Source organism: Thunnus maccoyii, chromosome 12 (assembly GCF_910596095.1).
Source record: "Thunnus maccoyii chromosome 12, fThuMac1.1, whole genome shotgun sequence".
Classification (NCBI taxonomy): Eukaryota; Metazoa; Chordata; class Actinopteri; order Scombriformes; family Scombridae; genus Thunnus; species Thunnus maccoyii.
Window position 1 is genome coordinate 3,223,514 of NC_056544.1, and position 15,371 is coordinate 3,238,884.

General features: G+C 38.6%; 1 protein-coding gene across 2 annotated transcripts in view; it reads right to left on the reverse strand.

The window, feature by feature from the left end:
• Positions 1-15,371, reverse strand: part of LOC121908570 (glycogen debranching enzyme-like) — a 30,047-nt gene that overhangs the window by 12,164 nt on the left and 2,512 nt on the right. The window contains exons 2-13 of one of the 2 annotated variants that reach the window (XM_042428697.1): positions 14,292-14,406; positions 11,034-11,244; positions 9,919-10,088; positions 9,476-9,679; positions 7,355-7,536; positions 6,620-6,731; positions 6,113-6,239; positions 5,924-6,026; positions 5,255-5,352; positions 4,529-4,668; positions 3,768-3,955; positions 1,010-1,133 (exon numbers count right to left, since the gene is read on the reverse strand). In XM_042428697.1, coding sequence (XP_042284631.1) covers positions 1,010-1,133; positions 3,768-3,955; positions 4,529-4,668; positions 5,255-5,352; positions 5,924-6,026; positions 6,113-6,239; positions 6,620-6,731; positions 7,355-7,536; positions 9,476-9,679; positions 9,919-10,088; positions 11,034-11,244; positions 14,292-14,379 — 1,747 coding nt within the window. In that variant the 5' untranslated portion in view covers positions 14,380-14,406. Of the gene's footprint in view, positions 1-1,009; positions 1,134-1,500; positions 1,625-3,767; positions 3,956-4,528; positions 4,669-5,254; positions 5,353-5,923; positions 6,027-6,112; positions 6,240-6,619; positions 6,732-7,354; positions 7,537-9,475; positions 9,680-9,918; positions 10,089-11,033; positions 11,245-14,291; positions 14,407-15,371 lie in introns of both variants that reach the window. The other variant, XM_042428696.1, reaches the window with a different exon arrangement.

A 15,371-nucleotide genomic window follows, 5' to 3' on the forward strand; every position in this document is an offset into this window, starting at 1 on the left:
TCTGTGGTAGTATTGAAAACTGTCAAAAGTCTGGTCAGATTTGTAATCTCATTACTTTTCCTTTCATCAGACAGTTCCTGATTTAAATATTACTTTAAATCATTATTTTATTTAGACAAAGTTCTTGTACGTCTGCTTGTGTTTGACAGCTCTGGCGTGTCACACATGACATACGGTGTTTTGCAGAAAAAGATGTTTGTATTTCTCAAAGTAGAGTCTTGAAAAAGTCTCATTTTGGTATCAGTACTGGGACTCAAGTATAGTATCTGTGCTGTTACTGAAAAATTTCAAACTTACTGTATACTGCATTAAAGAAACCAAACAACACTTTCTCACTTTCTCCTCACACTTTCTGAATGTGGAATTTATGACTGGCTCACCACTTTAAGAAATTTTCAGTCACCAGTGTATGTATGCTTATATGCAAGCTTAAGATGAATGTCTGCTTTCACGCAACAAAGGTGGACAATAGTTGTTTTGATATGATTTGATTTTGAACTAAGCTCATGGCATGATTGGTCCAGATCATTTCTTATTTTTAAAACAGTTTTTAGATGTTATATTAAACTGGATTTATGGCATATAATCTGCTATTATAATGTCAGAGGGTAATTTTGGGAATTGTGTTTAAATACAGACAGGACAAAATGCAGATAAATGAGTGCAGAAACATAACAAATGCAGGTGCTTCCATACAGGGAATGATCACTCACTGAACGGTTTGATGAGTATGAAAATGAAACCACTCGTCTTTTGGAAGAATGCTGTTCATCCCACCACCACACTTGGAGAATCTCTGACAAGGAGCACTGAAGCTGCTCTGGAGACTCGTGGGATAACAACACCTCACTAACACACTGCATGTTGGTTTTTACTGCCACCAATCTGTATCCACCATAGTGTGCATGTACAAGCAACATAAATACCTACCTTGGTATCCCAAACTGTCTACTTTGTCAATGTTATTGAATATACAGTACAGTATATGTAGGTGTATGCAGGACTGTACCTCTTATCAGTGATGTAATCCCTAGCTCGGTAACGAAGATATTATCCAGTTCCTCACTGCCGGTGAACAGTTCAGCCACCACATACAGGTTAGGACACACTGTTCTGGCCACGTCCAGCATGTACTGGTCAACCAAAGCAAGGCAACACACCGAAACCAGTGCAAGAGGTCAGTATAAAGAGGGAGGGAGGGAAGGAGGGAGGGAAGGACGGAGGGAGGGGGCAGAAGGTGAGCAAAAAAAAAAAAAAAGATTGGAAAAAGGGAAAAAGAGGAAGAGGAGGAGGAGAGTTAATGTGAAGGGGTTAGTGATAACAGGCCTCAAAGTAACCACAACATGCAGTCAAAGAACACAGACAGTGAAGAGTAATAAAGAAACAGATAGAGAGACAGAGGGGATGTTTGGGTATGGAGAGGCACAATGCAGCACAATGCAGTGAGAAGAGAAGAAAAGAGACAAAAACATGAAGTTAGTTCGTGCATGAGAGTTGTACCTCGGATAAGGCTGCTAATTCCCAGCCGGTTAACAAACACATTGTCAATGAGCTCGCTGCCTGTAAACAGCTCAGCTATCACATACAGATTGGGTCTGACCAGTCTGGCTGCATCTAACATGGCCTGGACGAGACAATACACCAGCATTACAGACAGGGAGAGAGGAAGAGTCAGTGGTTAACACATTAAACACGTTAATTACATTAAAATATGCATCAGCAGTTAAAAGACTGGGCTTTAGTGTTATAAAACCAGTCTATACAAGGTGAAGTGAAAAAGTCCTAATCCTGTGTCCCTGTGTTGATTATTCAATTATTTATCATATTTATCATTTTGGAGAATTTTCAAAATCCGTCTTTTTTTCTTCCTGTCAAACATTAAAATATTATTGATGACTCATCTTGAACATGGGGGGAGTTACATCAATTTATCCAAAGAAATATGGTTTGGAATGACTAACCCCACTCATCATATAACACCGTACTTGGCTGTTAGCTTGTGTGTAGCTAGCAGAGTGATGGATTGGATTTCAGCTAGCAAAACATACATTTATTTACATTTCAAGAATACGGTTGATGTCTTTCTGCAGCTCCATATTGTGCTCATAGACTATATATACATTTTAACATGGTTTTTACTTTTATATACAGACTACATATGATCACACTGTATTCACTAAGCCATTCCCACGTTTGAGCAAACCAATCACATCTCTAGGATTTGATTCAAGAAGCTAAACACTCTTATTTCCATGTCACTGTGACTTTAAAGCTAAAATATACAAATTATATGATGATTGATGTAAATACAGTAAATAAAGACAATACAAACATTATATCAGCCTGTGTTTCTATGTGTTCATGTCTAAATCTGCCCTTGGCATGAAAATGTCTGTCAGTGGTGTTGGGAAAAGTATGTCTTCTGTAGGTATATGATATTATTTAAGCTAGTGGTGAGCTGTTGTGTCTGTCAAGGTGAGCAACAGTAACAATGAAAGCTAACAGCATGAAAAAAGCAGTAAAACTATGTTCAAACACAGTAAACATCAGTGTTGTTTTGTACTATCTGTTACTTGAACACCTGTGGAGGCTTTGCAAATGCAATAGACTTCATTTCAGAGACAAAAGGATGGCATGTTGTAGCTTTAGTAACCTAATGTAGCTAAGAATATTCAATTTAGCACTTTTCAGAGAGTGAGCAGTCGCCTCCATTGTTTCCCATGTAAACACCGCTGCAGCTGTGCTACTCAGGTGGCAGCAACAGCAAAGCATTTTCAACATGCCAGTGTAGCTTGCTGTGTTTCCATGACAATCACAGAAAACACACTAAATAAAATGATGCAGGAGCTCATTTTAAACATAACAAAAATAATCTTGGAGCAACATCAGTTTTGAAGTTTGATTATTAGCTATGTGAACAATGTTTATCATATAAGTCAGCTAAACTTGCTATAATAATCTTGTCACGCTGATAACCCTCTCCTCTATTTTAGGGTACATTCCGCTCTATTTAACTGTGTCATGAGATCACAGTAGGTTTATAGCAGCAAAGTGTAGCAGATGGTACATTAGTTGTAAGATTGGATGTAGCTGGTATCCATCCTTGGTGGAGTTGCATCTATTCAAAATACAGACCATCAACTTCAGCAGGAATCACCTGCTCATTGTGTGCTCATTGTGCTCATCGCCCTGTTGCTCCCATAACTATTGCACTAGTATGGATCTTTAAGTGAGCTTTCAATGGACAATTATGTGGGAAAATGAAAGATGAACACTTCACATTCAAGGTAAATGTGATACGTTTACACATCTCCACATTATTTCTGTTTTTGAGTATAAAAATATACTTCTGATACTTGTTTGGAGTACAGTGTACTACTAACTGAGCAAATTTTCTCTTTGGATTAGTTTTGTTACACCATGATGTAACACATTTACACTGGGAAATGGGAACATTTACTACAGGGTTGGTTGTTTACATGTTCAGACAGGTCAATATGTTTGCCATTTATCCAGATTATACAGTGTGACTAAAAAAATAGTAACACCTGTCTGATGTAATGTAATGTAAAACGATAAGCCTGCAATACATGCTGCCTAACTCAGAATGTTCAATGTTTGCTGAGACTAAGACTTTAGTTTTTAGTGTCTTGATTCATTTCTATGGGGCTCCATTGCAGTGGATTTCATTACAGTGTACGTGGATTTTTAAATTTTTTCGTTCTCTCTGTGTATTTAAAAACATCTACTTGACTATATGACGATACCTCAGCTACATGTAAGGGTGTAGAGTGGCAGTTGTCCAGTCTGACTCCATGGAAATATTTGGCTGTGATTTCGGTGTATTTCTGCATGTGGGCCCACAAGTATGGGCAGTCCTCGGGTCCCTTGCCATAGCGAAGTTTGACGCTGTCACCCCAGCAGATCAGCTCTCTACGTATGTACACGTTGGAACCTGCAGGGAGCAGAGAAACACACCAACACTCACACAGTCATTCACACCTTCATAAGGACAGACAGTTCAAGTCTGTCCTTAGTAACCTGAAACTAGCTTATTCTCATTAATAGAGATTCTCATCTTAGACATACAAATCCAACTGTGTTTCATACCAAACAGAAATGTTTTTAATCGCTATATAATCACTTCTTCTAAAGCATCTGGACTACATTTTGGTTTTAGATAACATTAAGGCTAAATTACAATCTTTATCTCTTGCAGTGGTGGTAATGTTGTTGCTGTGGTGGCGCACCACTGCTAAATGAACACATAAATATAACAACATATCTAAGTGATGCAAATGGCACAGAATATGCTTTTTTTGTGGCAATTGGACAAATAAAAAGAATATGCTTCTATTTCCTAATCAAAGGATTGCAGTTATCAAAACGTCTACATTGTTGTATCCGATAAATAAATGAATTAAAATCACTGGATGTACAAATATATCCAATAAATCTAATCTCCACTCCATGTCTTAGTTACAGTATGTTTTCCTCTCACTTTATTGTTTTTGCACCTGATGTTTACCTGGTTCAGCAAAGTTGCGCAGCGGATCATCACCCATCACCCAACCGTTGTGAGCCAGGAAGTGACAACTCTTGTCTGGCTGGTCCATCAGCACCATCTCCTGCGCCAGAGTCATTTCCGGAAATGGGAAGGTGAAATACCTGAGACAGACAGATGAAAACACTCAGATATTATCATGAACCTCATATCCTGCTATTGGGATATGATTTAGTTTTGCTATTTATACTTGGCATCACTATGTGTCTCTATCATCCACCTTAACTGTTGCAGTTCACAAACAGGAGGAAGCTATCTTGAGTAACTGACAGTAAAAGGCTGAGTTGCGCAACTACTTTCAATAGGAATGAGGATTGAACTGGTGAAGTATTTCTGAATAACTACTTGGTATATAATTTACACAAAATTCAAAAACTGAGTGTCAAAGTGAGGGCTCTGAGCAGAAACATCGACATCTGAAAAAATCCTTTTTCCTTCAGGACTCAATGATGGAAAGTACAACTGATATTCACTCATCCTGTGTCATCCCTGCTGCTTTATGTATTAATTCCTCCCAACACACAGGCTTATTTTGTTTCTGTTAGTGTATAGTAGTTCATATAGTTTGGTAATAAAACATATAAAAAACAATCCATATCAAACATGGCAAAAGCTGACTCATTAAAGTCAGATGTTGATATTCTTTGCATATCATACTGTATCTATCCCATTCCTCTTTAAACCTGTTACCTGGTAACCAGAGGGTTTTTCCTGGTAACAGGCCCCAGTTTGGGGCCATGGTCGGCCAGACGCTCATACACTACATTTCCCACAACACAGTTGGCAGCCTGGAGGAAAAATGAGAAAGAACATAATGAACATTTGCCAACTTTCTATCCAAATACACTGTAGCACACATTTTTATTGAATTTCCAGAAAATTGGCGACATTTCTATCCACTGCTGTTGTGTGAATTTTAGGAGATGAACAGTTGGTGGTGATAAATCTTCAGTCAGTGCCATTGAACCATTATAGAGGAAGAGGACGCAATGAGATGACATCATTAAAAGAGCGGCAGTCAAAGCTCAAATAAAGGAAAACCATGTGGAAAACGTGATGGAAATTTGACATTTCTGTTTCATGTATTCACTTTGAGGTTACAGTCTCATCATCACTCCACACATATCTGATGTTTTCAACTCTTCAGTGGAAGCTTTGCACAGAATATACAGTGCCATGCCAACAGGTGTCAGGTTTGGCTCCAGCTGGCTCCCATGTGCCCTCATGTGTGGCTGCTACACTGTGACAAACATCCCCTCTGTCTGACCTTTCCTTCAGTGCTTGCTCATATTATGCTGTTGTACTGCATTCTGCCATTAGCAGGTACCCTGCCTGGTGATAGATTACACTTAACCCTACCTGTTCCTGGTGCTGGTGCATGATGTGGTATTGTTCTTCATTCAGCTCGTCCAGCTTCTGTCTTAGCCAACCACAGCAGTCCTCTATGTGCTGTGGAGAGTCGCTGTAAGGAAAGGCAACATTAAACAAGCGCTACATACATTGTTTAAACTAAAAATAACAGTAACAGCTTATGGTTTTGAGTCAGACCTGTGAGGTACAAATGTCTCCAGAGCAGAGTCCATGTCCACTGTGTTGCCATAACGACGGTAATGTGGGTCCTTGATGATCCTCAGGCCCTTCCTCCCTCCAGTCTTACTATGGTCCGGCTTGGCGCCTTAAAACAAACACAAGGTCTGTTAAATAAGATTTTAAGCAGATGTTTCTATACTAGCATTATTAGTCACTGAACAGACAGAGTTGGTGTTGCTGTCTGTCTTGGTTCAGGTATCTGTCAGTTTGAAAAACTTCTTAAACTTTTCTTATGGCTCAGAAGGACATATCATAAGCACTGTACAATATATAAACACACCTCAAGTGATGTTTTTATTGATAAATAGTGTAGAATTCAGAGCAGGAATACTTATCTGGACTGTGTTGTTTTGATTTAAAAAAAACTACTAAAATCTACCTGCCAAATCTTGTTTTTAGCATGTTTTAAAAGCGCTCCAACCATTATGAGGTTTTACAATGTTCAGTGGTGATGTGTCTACACACCGTCCTGCAGCAGGGTTCTGAACTGCTTGATAGTGTTCTCCACTTTGACCTGGTTGAACTCCCACAGTTTGATCTCAGGATACACATCCATCCACAGCACACTACGGATGGCCTGATACACACAGAGAGAGACAAAAAAAACAGGCAGGCAAACACAGAAGATTATAATTCATCAAATGAAAACATTTGTGACTACAGCTTTTACTGCAAGTGTTTGGCAAGTAGAGTATTTCACTAGATGTGCCAATTCATGTTAGTCAGCAATACCAACTGTGTTGTTTCCTCATAGTGATTTCATCCACTGGCTTTTCATTTAGCAAGTAGTCCAACATCCCTGTGAAATCCTGTCAGTGGTTATTCATTATTATGTAACACAATAACAAAAAGCTTCTTTGTGTTCTTTATCTGAGTGTGGACATCACTTATTCAGACTTTACTCACATCAAACTCACTACCAACAGTTAATAATGCAGGAAAACACATTTTCAAAGTCACATACTGACAAAAATACAACAGTTCTTTCTCATCTGCCGGCTGTTCTGCTACATCTATTGTTCTGGCATTTTGCTGCATCCAAATGTAAAGGTTATGGAGTAGTTAAGGCTGTCAGATGATCCACAAACAAAGGTTGTCTACTCTATAACACAGTCATGAAGTGTGTCACATGCACTCTTCTCGCAGTCTCACAGTTGAGCAAGTGTGCACTAATCACAACTAAACACTGTTTGTACTCACATTAAGATGGCCTTCATTTGTAATATTAGGAGGAAGTCCTTTAGATGCGTAGCGTCCATCTGCTACTCTGGTGGTTAAATGCCAGATGGCTCTGTCCAACACCCAGGCTGCACGCAAGTGAGGGGAGTTCACCAAGTTGTAACCACATTCTGGATGCTTTCGGATCCATAGACTGTTAGCCGCTGTAAAGAAAAACGGAATCAAAATCACCATTTAGCTGTTTAAATGACAAATGATTACAGTGATGAATGCTGGAACACACACTTAAAACTGATGGCAACAATAGTGAGGATGAGCTACAAAAGGAATCATGTAGTTATTTATATTCACAGCTGGGAAAATGTTGGTTTGAACTGCCTTTCATTAACTCCACTGAAAAAGATGATGGTGAAACTAAATGGATACCGTTATGTGGCATGCTCTTTAAATAAAGTTTGCTTACTGGTATTTTCGTACAACATTAAGTTATTAGACAAGAAAATATGTACAGTATATACATATATAAATGGGTACAAGTGGATAAAAAAGGATGTCATATCATATATAATACTACATTTTGGCTGCAGACAATGAGCCAGCTTGATTTAAATAGTTTAGAAAAAGTTGCCATATTCAATAAAACTCATCTACATTCCCTCTCAGTGAGAATTACATTTTTTTCTAGCTCTTATCAGAGATCTACAGATAGTCTGACAGTCAGTAAAGCAACCACTCAGTCTGTCGTTAACCTTTCAAACAGGCTCATTTTACTGCCTGACCTTTTCTGTTAGAGGGAGGGGGGATGAGGTGATAAGGGTAGAAGGGTACACAGTGCTAACATAGGAGAGCACGTACAGTACAGAGCTGCACACATGACTTACTTTCATGTTAGTGTATTCAGTTTTTATTCATAATCTACATCCTATTACATGCATTTGAATGTATCAGCATTCTGACCCCAAAACACATGAATGTGTAGTTGTTGTAGTTATTATAATCTAGGTGGATATCCCTTCCCTATAATGTCAAACCTTATTCTTATTTTTTATTTATTTATGTGCTACTCTGTGTAATACTTCACTCAGTGGGGTCACCTTCCTCTCCTCACTGTTCCCCCTATGGGCTAGTAGCTATGGCTCGTTGCCAGTGGCCTCTATTAATGTGAAGTCCATTACTGGTTTAGCATGCTGCTCACACACACTATATATTTCACAATGTGTGTGTGTGTGTGTGTATGGAGAGAGGGATTAAGTGAGGGAGTGGGGGAGACTATACTCTGAAAGCCACCGCTGCCTGGACGGTTGTGTTTTATAAGAAAGTGATACATAAGAAGTAATGAAATTCTTTTAAAGAATCCACCAAACATTTAATAATGTACTGACATTACTAATTACAGAGGAGATTTGACAACATTTGTTACGATTTGCATTCCTAAGTGCTACTGTGGCTAGAGATTGTATACATCTCACTGCTGAATTGAGTGTGTTGCTGTTACTACCATTTATTTTTACTAATTCCACTACTTGAATTAGTCTTGTTATATCCTAGTATTTCTCAATGTATCGTTGCAATGACCCAGTTTAATCTGGGGATCAATAAAGTTTCACTTAATCTGATTTGATCTCGCCCCTGCCAATGTCAACACATTATGTGTATACTGTAGAATGATGTTAGTGACACAAAAGCACTGATCTGATGAGACATTGTTGGCAGCTGAATTCATATATTCTGCCTGCAGGACTTTTCTTTTCACTATTTGGTAACATTTTTGTGAATGACACTTGCCTGCAATTGGATCAGAACATGGGGCCTTAATTATGTTGAAGATCAAATCTCATGGATGCAAACCTACTCATGGACAGATGACATTCATCAGATTGAAACAATCGATTTACAACATATTTATGAGTTTGCTGAATCTGATGTGGAACACTCATATAATCAAACCTCATGGAAAAAAGCCAGAAAGATTTAGGAGAAGAATTCGAGAACGTTCTTTCATGAGGTCTCCCAGGGATGACATGTTCTATATAAATAAAGCTTACCTGTCCTTAAAGTCCCATAATATTTTTCTGACTGGTGTGAATTTGACAAAAAACCTATCACACACATTAATACACAAACACACACACAGCCACTCACCAGTATGATTATACACTACATCGGTAATACACAGCAAGCCCCAGTCTTTCCTTAACTTCTCCACCAGCGCCCCCACGTCTTCCCAGCTGTAGTTACGACCTTCAGGACTGAACTCTGGGTTAAAGGACAGCTGGTCCGCCAACGAGTAGCAGGACCTAGACTCTCCTAGAGTCTGCAGGGGCGTGAGGTGGACCATGTTGTATCCTGGGAGAGGACAAGACACAGAAACACTCATACTGTTAATAAAGCAACACACCATAGTGTTTAATACTAATAATAATAATGAAAATGTGCATTATGTGTAGTGAGAAAGGCTCAGGATACACTGTCCTACTGCTGTCAAACACTGTACCTGCACACACACACACAACAAGGGTAATAATTCAATTCAAATAAAATAATATAATATGATAAATAAAGTACCAACAAACAAACACACACACCTGTCTCCTTGGACACTCTTAACCTATCCGTCCAGTCATCCAAGTGTCCCAAACATTTGGACAGGTAGGTCTGGATGGAGATGCAGTCTAATGGGAGGACATGGTTTTCTGCTCCAACAAGAAGGACTGGGTTGACTACAAAGTATCCACCTCCTGACCGCTCTTTGTCTCTGTGGGGAAAAGATCAAATTCAGAAACAATACGAGAGAGAGAGAGAGTGCTAAAAGATGAGGTTGAGGTGATGAAAGAAACCACAGTTATATTAATGGAATGAACTGATTGCACTGTTCTGTAAGAAGACTAGCAGACTAAGTATTAAACAGCTGGCAGATGCTCTCAAGTCTTCCATTAGAAGAATTTACTTATATATATCAAAAGGAAAACAGGATGTATTTGAAAAGGTTTGGGGACCATTTATCATTTTTGTTAACTATATGGACCTGACATCACAGTAGACATTCTGAACTGGCAATAGACCAATATTGGCATTATGAAGCCCAATTCATTTTTGGTTGAAAAGAATATGCCAGCTGACAAAAATGTCTAGTCATACTTTATTAAAAACACTGGAACAGTATTGTATGAGCATTTCATGATACGTCAGTCGTCACATTTTGAATCCATTTCAGAGATATTTTGCAGGTCCACTCTGGCTCTAAAATCATCAGTATTTGATCTCAACATTGCATGGAATAATATTTTGTGTCTGAAATGTCTCCTTGTTAAAATCCTTTAACTAATATTTACTCCTCGTTGAGAAATCCAGAATCTATGAATATGCAAATAATTTTTATCTTACAAGTCTAACTGTTGGACACAAGACGTCTCCTACTTCAAGTTACCACATCACACTTGTGTAAGTTACATAACTAGTTGTGATGTCACAAATCATGCTCATAGGTACACGCCTTAAACTCAGATTTAACGTGAGCACCTTCAGCAAAAACAAACTCTGCACATACATCATTCTGCACAGAGAAGAGAGCAACATCCAACTGAAGGAACAAGAAGAAAAACAATATCGAAGGACCAAAAGCAGTATCAGGAAATCTTTGGTAGATATTACAAATTAAATTCTCTACTTCATTCTTTCTATGTCATTTACAGGATCTTACCCACGAGTAAAGTAGTACTGATAGGACCCGGCTGTGGTGAGGTCCAGAGAGCAAAACTTATCAGAGTCATCCTCCCTTCCTGTTGGGTAGTTCCACTGCAAAACGCGGTAGTTGTTCCGGTTAAACTTCTGTCCAGCAGGTGGGTAGTTGGTGTGCACCGTAACCGTCCTCCCCTGAAGACTGGGACCCAGTTGGAAGTGGAGCTCAAAACCTGAGGAGAGTTTGTTTAAATGCTTAGTATGACTGTGCCATGTTTCCCACAAAGTTACACTTTGTTTCCATTCTATGTTTTAATTTAGTTCATTTCTATGTCATTTGTGTAACTGAAAGTATCAGATTTCATTGAAAAAGGATCATTAGCGTCTGCTTGCTCTCTCATCCACACTTGACCTTTTATAGTCTCAACATTTGCACCGTAACATAACTTTCTAAACAATAGAGAGACACGGCTCTGCAGCTCTGAAATAAACAAAGGAATGTTTTACACATAAAGTCACTTATGATGAGATTAGCCAAAAAAACGTCAGTCTTCCTGGTCCTCTGCAGTCTGGACCATGAATGGATAGTCTATATATAGAGCAGTTGAAGAGGCAGCCCACAAATCCCTATCAGGTTCAGATCGCTCTAAATGTCAAGAGGTACACTTCTCCCTCCGACACAACGAGCTGCTGCTTCTTCAGTCAACACACTCTCTATATTTTCCACTCATATTACTTATTATGAAACATACTCCAGCTTTAAAGCAAGGCTTCAGAGGTGCTCTTATGTCCTGACACCCACATAGACCCACATTAGGTCACAAACTACCTATTATAAAAAAAAAATGACCAAATGACTCACAGCATTTGCTTCACTAGTGCTAACACCAAGAATTTAGATGCATGAAAACACATAAATCAGGAGGATGATTGTTCCTAGCTTGCCACTCCCCCTCAGGGACCATATGTATGGATAGAAAAACCTGTCATATACATACATTTATCCAATCAAATGTGACTTGAGACCAGCTTCATCCTTACATCATATAAACCTCACTTGACTGTTAGCGAGTGGGTCGTAGCAGCTAGCGGAGCAATATCATGGGTCAGAGGTGTGTGTTCAGAAACTATTGGCTAAAACTGTGTTTACATTTACGACACAGCGTGGTTACGGTCTTACTTCTTCATTTCTCCCACGTCTTCCGCCTCTTGCTCTAACAACGCAGGTGAAAGAGTTATGGGTGCCAACAGTCCTCTACACATCTAAACTGCTGTTGTTCTCCAGACGCCTCACACTTACTGAGTCAATCCTACATTTGACCGATCCAATCAATTCCTTCAGATTTGATTAAATCTTTCTCAGAATTATAAACTGCCTACATACCATATCTTGTGTCATTGAGAAATACATTACATCACAGAAGCTCAAGACACTATTAAGTGCCATTTGCCTGAGAATTTAAACTCGACTGATTTTCCACATCAGCGTGTTTCCAGGTGTTGGGGAGTTCTACTGCATATATGAAAAAAGTAGTGTAAAGCCTTTTGCGTCTCCAGAGCTGTGTAAAATCTGATAAATTGCCTCAAGTGATGTCACTTGAGTCAGCGTCAATTGGGGCTGAAGACTACAAGTTTGAAAATGAAAACAATCTGGGGATGTGGAGTTAGAAAGAAGTGAGAAGAAGAAGAAGAGGCTAGAAACTCCAGGCTACATTAACCGCTACCAGCATAACACACCTCTACCTTCAACAGAACTGTTGGCGGCCAAGTTGCATTGTGGGTAATTTAGGCACCAGGTTTTGACAAGGAAGAAGAATGCGTAGAATAAAAAAGATGATTATCTCTGATTGTGCTTCATCAATTTCGATCATGTTTTTCTTTTTATTGTCTATCATGAATCCATGGAGGAGTGCTTTTTTTGGCTAGACCGCAACAGCGCCGCCAGCCCTATAACCACGATTGTCTGTCTGTCACTGAGTCATGGACTGAGTGATGAAGCCACACCGTTGGTCAGCCAGAGGCAGCAGAAGGCCGCTGAAGTTAAGTATTCCAGACAGAATGTATTTCGCACCAACCGACAGCAAGCAGCAATGGCGGAGATGTGCTGTTGTAATTTTTGCTGTAGGGATGTTAATATGTGACTTTAATAAGTTTTAATATTTCTTCTGGTGAGAATAATGCCACGTTCTCAAGGTCTCAAGGAGACTGTCTTGACATTTAGCCTATTACCTATACAGTCAATTTCTGCATGTTGCATCTAGCGTCCTTTAAAATAAAGCACTTCCGTGTTCATGGTAAATGAAATAAAAGCGCTATAACAAATACATTTACAAATACAAACTTTACACACATGAAACACACAGTTTTGGGGTCATTTACACTCAGCATTAATGATTCACTTGATAGTTACTGCATTAAAACTAATTTCGGATGTGGGTAAGTGAAATAATATATAAAACGTATAAAAAATAGCCTAAATCTTAACTCAACCCTTCTTATAACAGCACTATATAATCTACACCCAGAATCTGGTGCAATATATCTTCAGCATTATTGTTTTTTTCATGTGTACAGCACCTTGAGTTACAACTACTGTGGGAAAAGTGCTACATAAAACAACATACATAAAAACAAACATCTTAAAAATGCTGCGATGTTCATGTCTGATGGTAACTAAGAAACGTACAAATTAAAAGCCCTCTAGCATTTCATACATGCTCCAGACATATATACTAGGTTTTGATCTAATTAATAAATAATTGAGAAAGTATTTATTTAAATCACCAAAATGGAATACTTTCAATCCACAGCAAAACTGTACCTGTTTTACTACCTGGAAACATTGTCCAATACATAAATACTGTATATCCTGTATTTGCCTTAAAATCAGTCTGTAGTGTTGTCCACTAGCAGTATGGTGGATAAAAAGCAGCCTGTTTTCACTTTATACTTGAACATTACACTTGCTGCAAACAGGAAGACTTTAACTTATTGTTTATAATGTTCCATCCTGCCAGAGTTAACATACTGGTAGAAAACACAGAGGATCTATTAACTAATTTGGCCTCAAAATTGGTCAGATTTAAAAGGTATTGAATGATATAATTTCAATATTGATGACTTCAACCCATAAGATTTCAATCCTACTCTACACTGCTACACACACACAGTAGAAGACAATATAGTGGCTAGTAAATTATTTGCAATTATCAAGTCAGAGCAGTTTCTCTAATAAATTATGTGGAACACATGAAGCACAGTTGTTTGAAAGGAGCTTTACCTTGATCAAGTCTGAACAGAGTCCGCTCTAAATTCTCCTTCTCGTTGAGCACCAGGACTCGGATCTGCTTCAGGTGTTGAGGCAACATCTCGAAAGTTAACAGACCCCTGGTCTCCTGTAAAGAGGAAAAGACGGCTTACTAAAGAGTTATAACCTTTTATCTGCAAGAAAACGCTTATCAAATCATTTGTTTTTGAGCTTCTAAACTGTATCAAATAGTCCCCGAACTATACTACATCCCTCAACCATGAGGACATGCTTCCAGGCTAAAAAGTTCCAAACATTTCTTTCACACCACCAAGTCTTAGTGACATGTGCGTAGGATCACAACCCTATGACTGAAAGCAGGGAATCCAATCCAATGTCAAAAATAGTAAGAATTTTAATCAATAATCACCTTCCCTGATGGATTTCTACTGGCGAACTTTTGTTTTTTTGGATTGTCATGTTAAATAAAAATTTAAAAAACTAGCATTTATTAACATAAAGGCAGTAGACTAACATATACATATATGCTGATGTCTGGCTGTAGTTTGTGGCTGTACTGCAGTTTGCTGAGCTTTAGTTTCCGTGTGTGTGCTATTCATATGGAGAAACAGTAACACTACACATACAGATCCAGCCAAAAACTACAGTAAGACACATACAGTAGACCACACAATGAATGTAAACACCTCAATGAAAAACATTTAAACACACTGAACACACAGTTGCAAAATCTGCTACAGATGTGAGTCATACTGCCAAATATTTGCTTTTGTCAGACAGCAATCAGCATTTTGATATATATGCAACTTAAAACTAACAGAGCTACAATGATACCTAATCAAGTACATCAGTCAAAAAATGATCATTTACAGGAAGGAAATCATCACAGCATAACCCCCACAGAAAATGCATTGACAGAAAACCACTGAGGTTACTCAAAAAGTAACAGAGGGTTAGCAAATACTGCTAACAGGCAGAAGATAAGAAGGGTTAAATGTTAAACAAAGTTTTTTAGGCAGTGAGATGATTGAGACATGGGTTGTGCAAAATGGGTTTGTAACACTAGGAACACTAGTCGCACCAGGAGGCTCA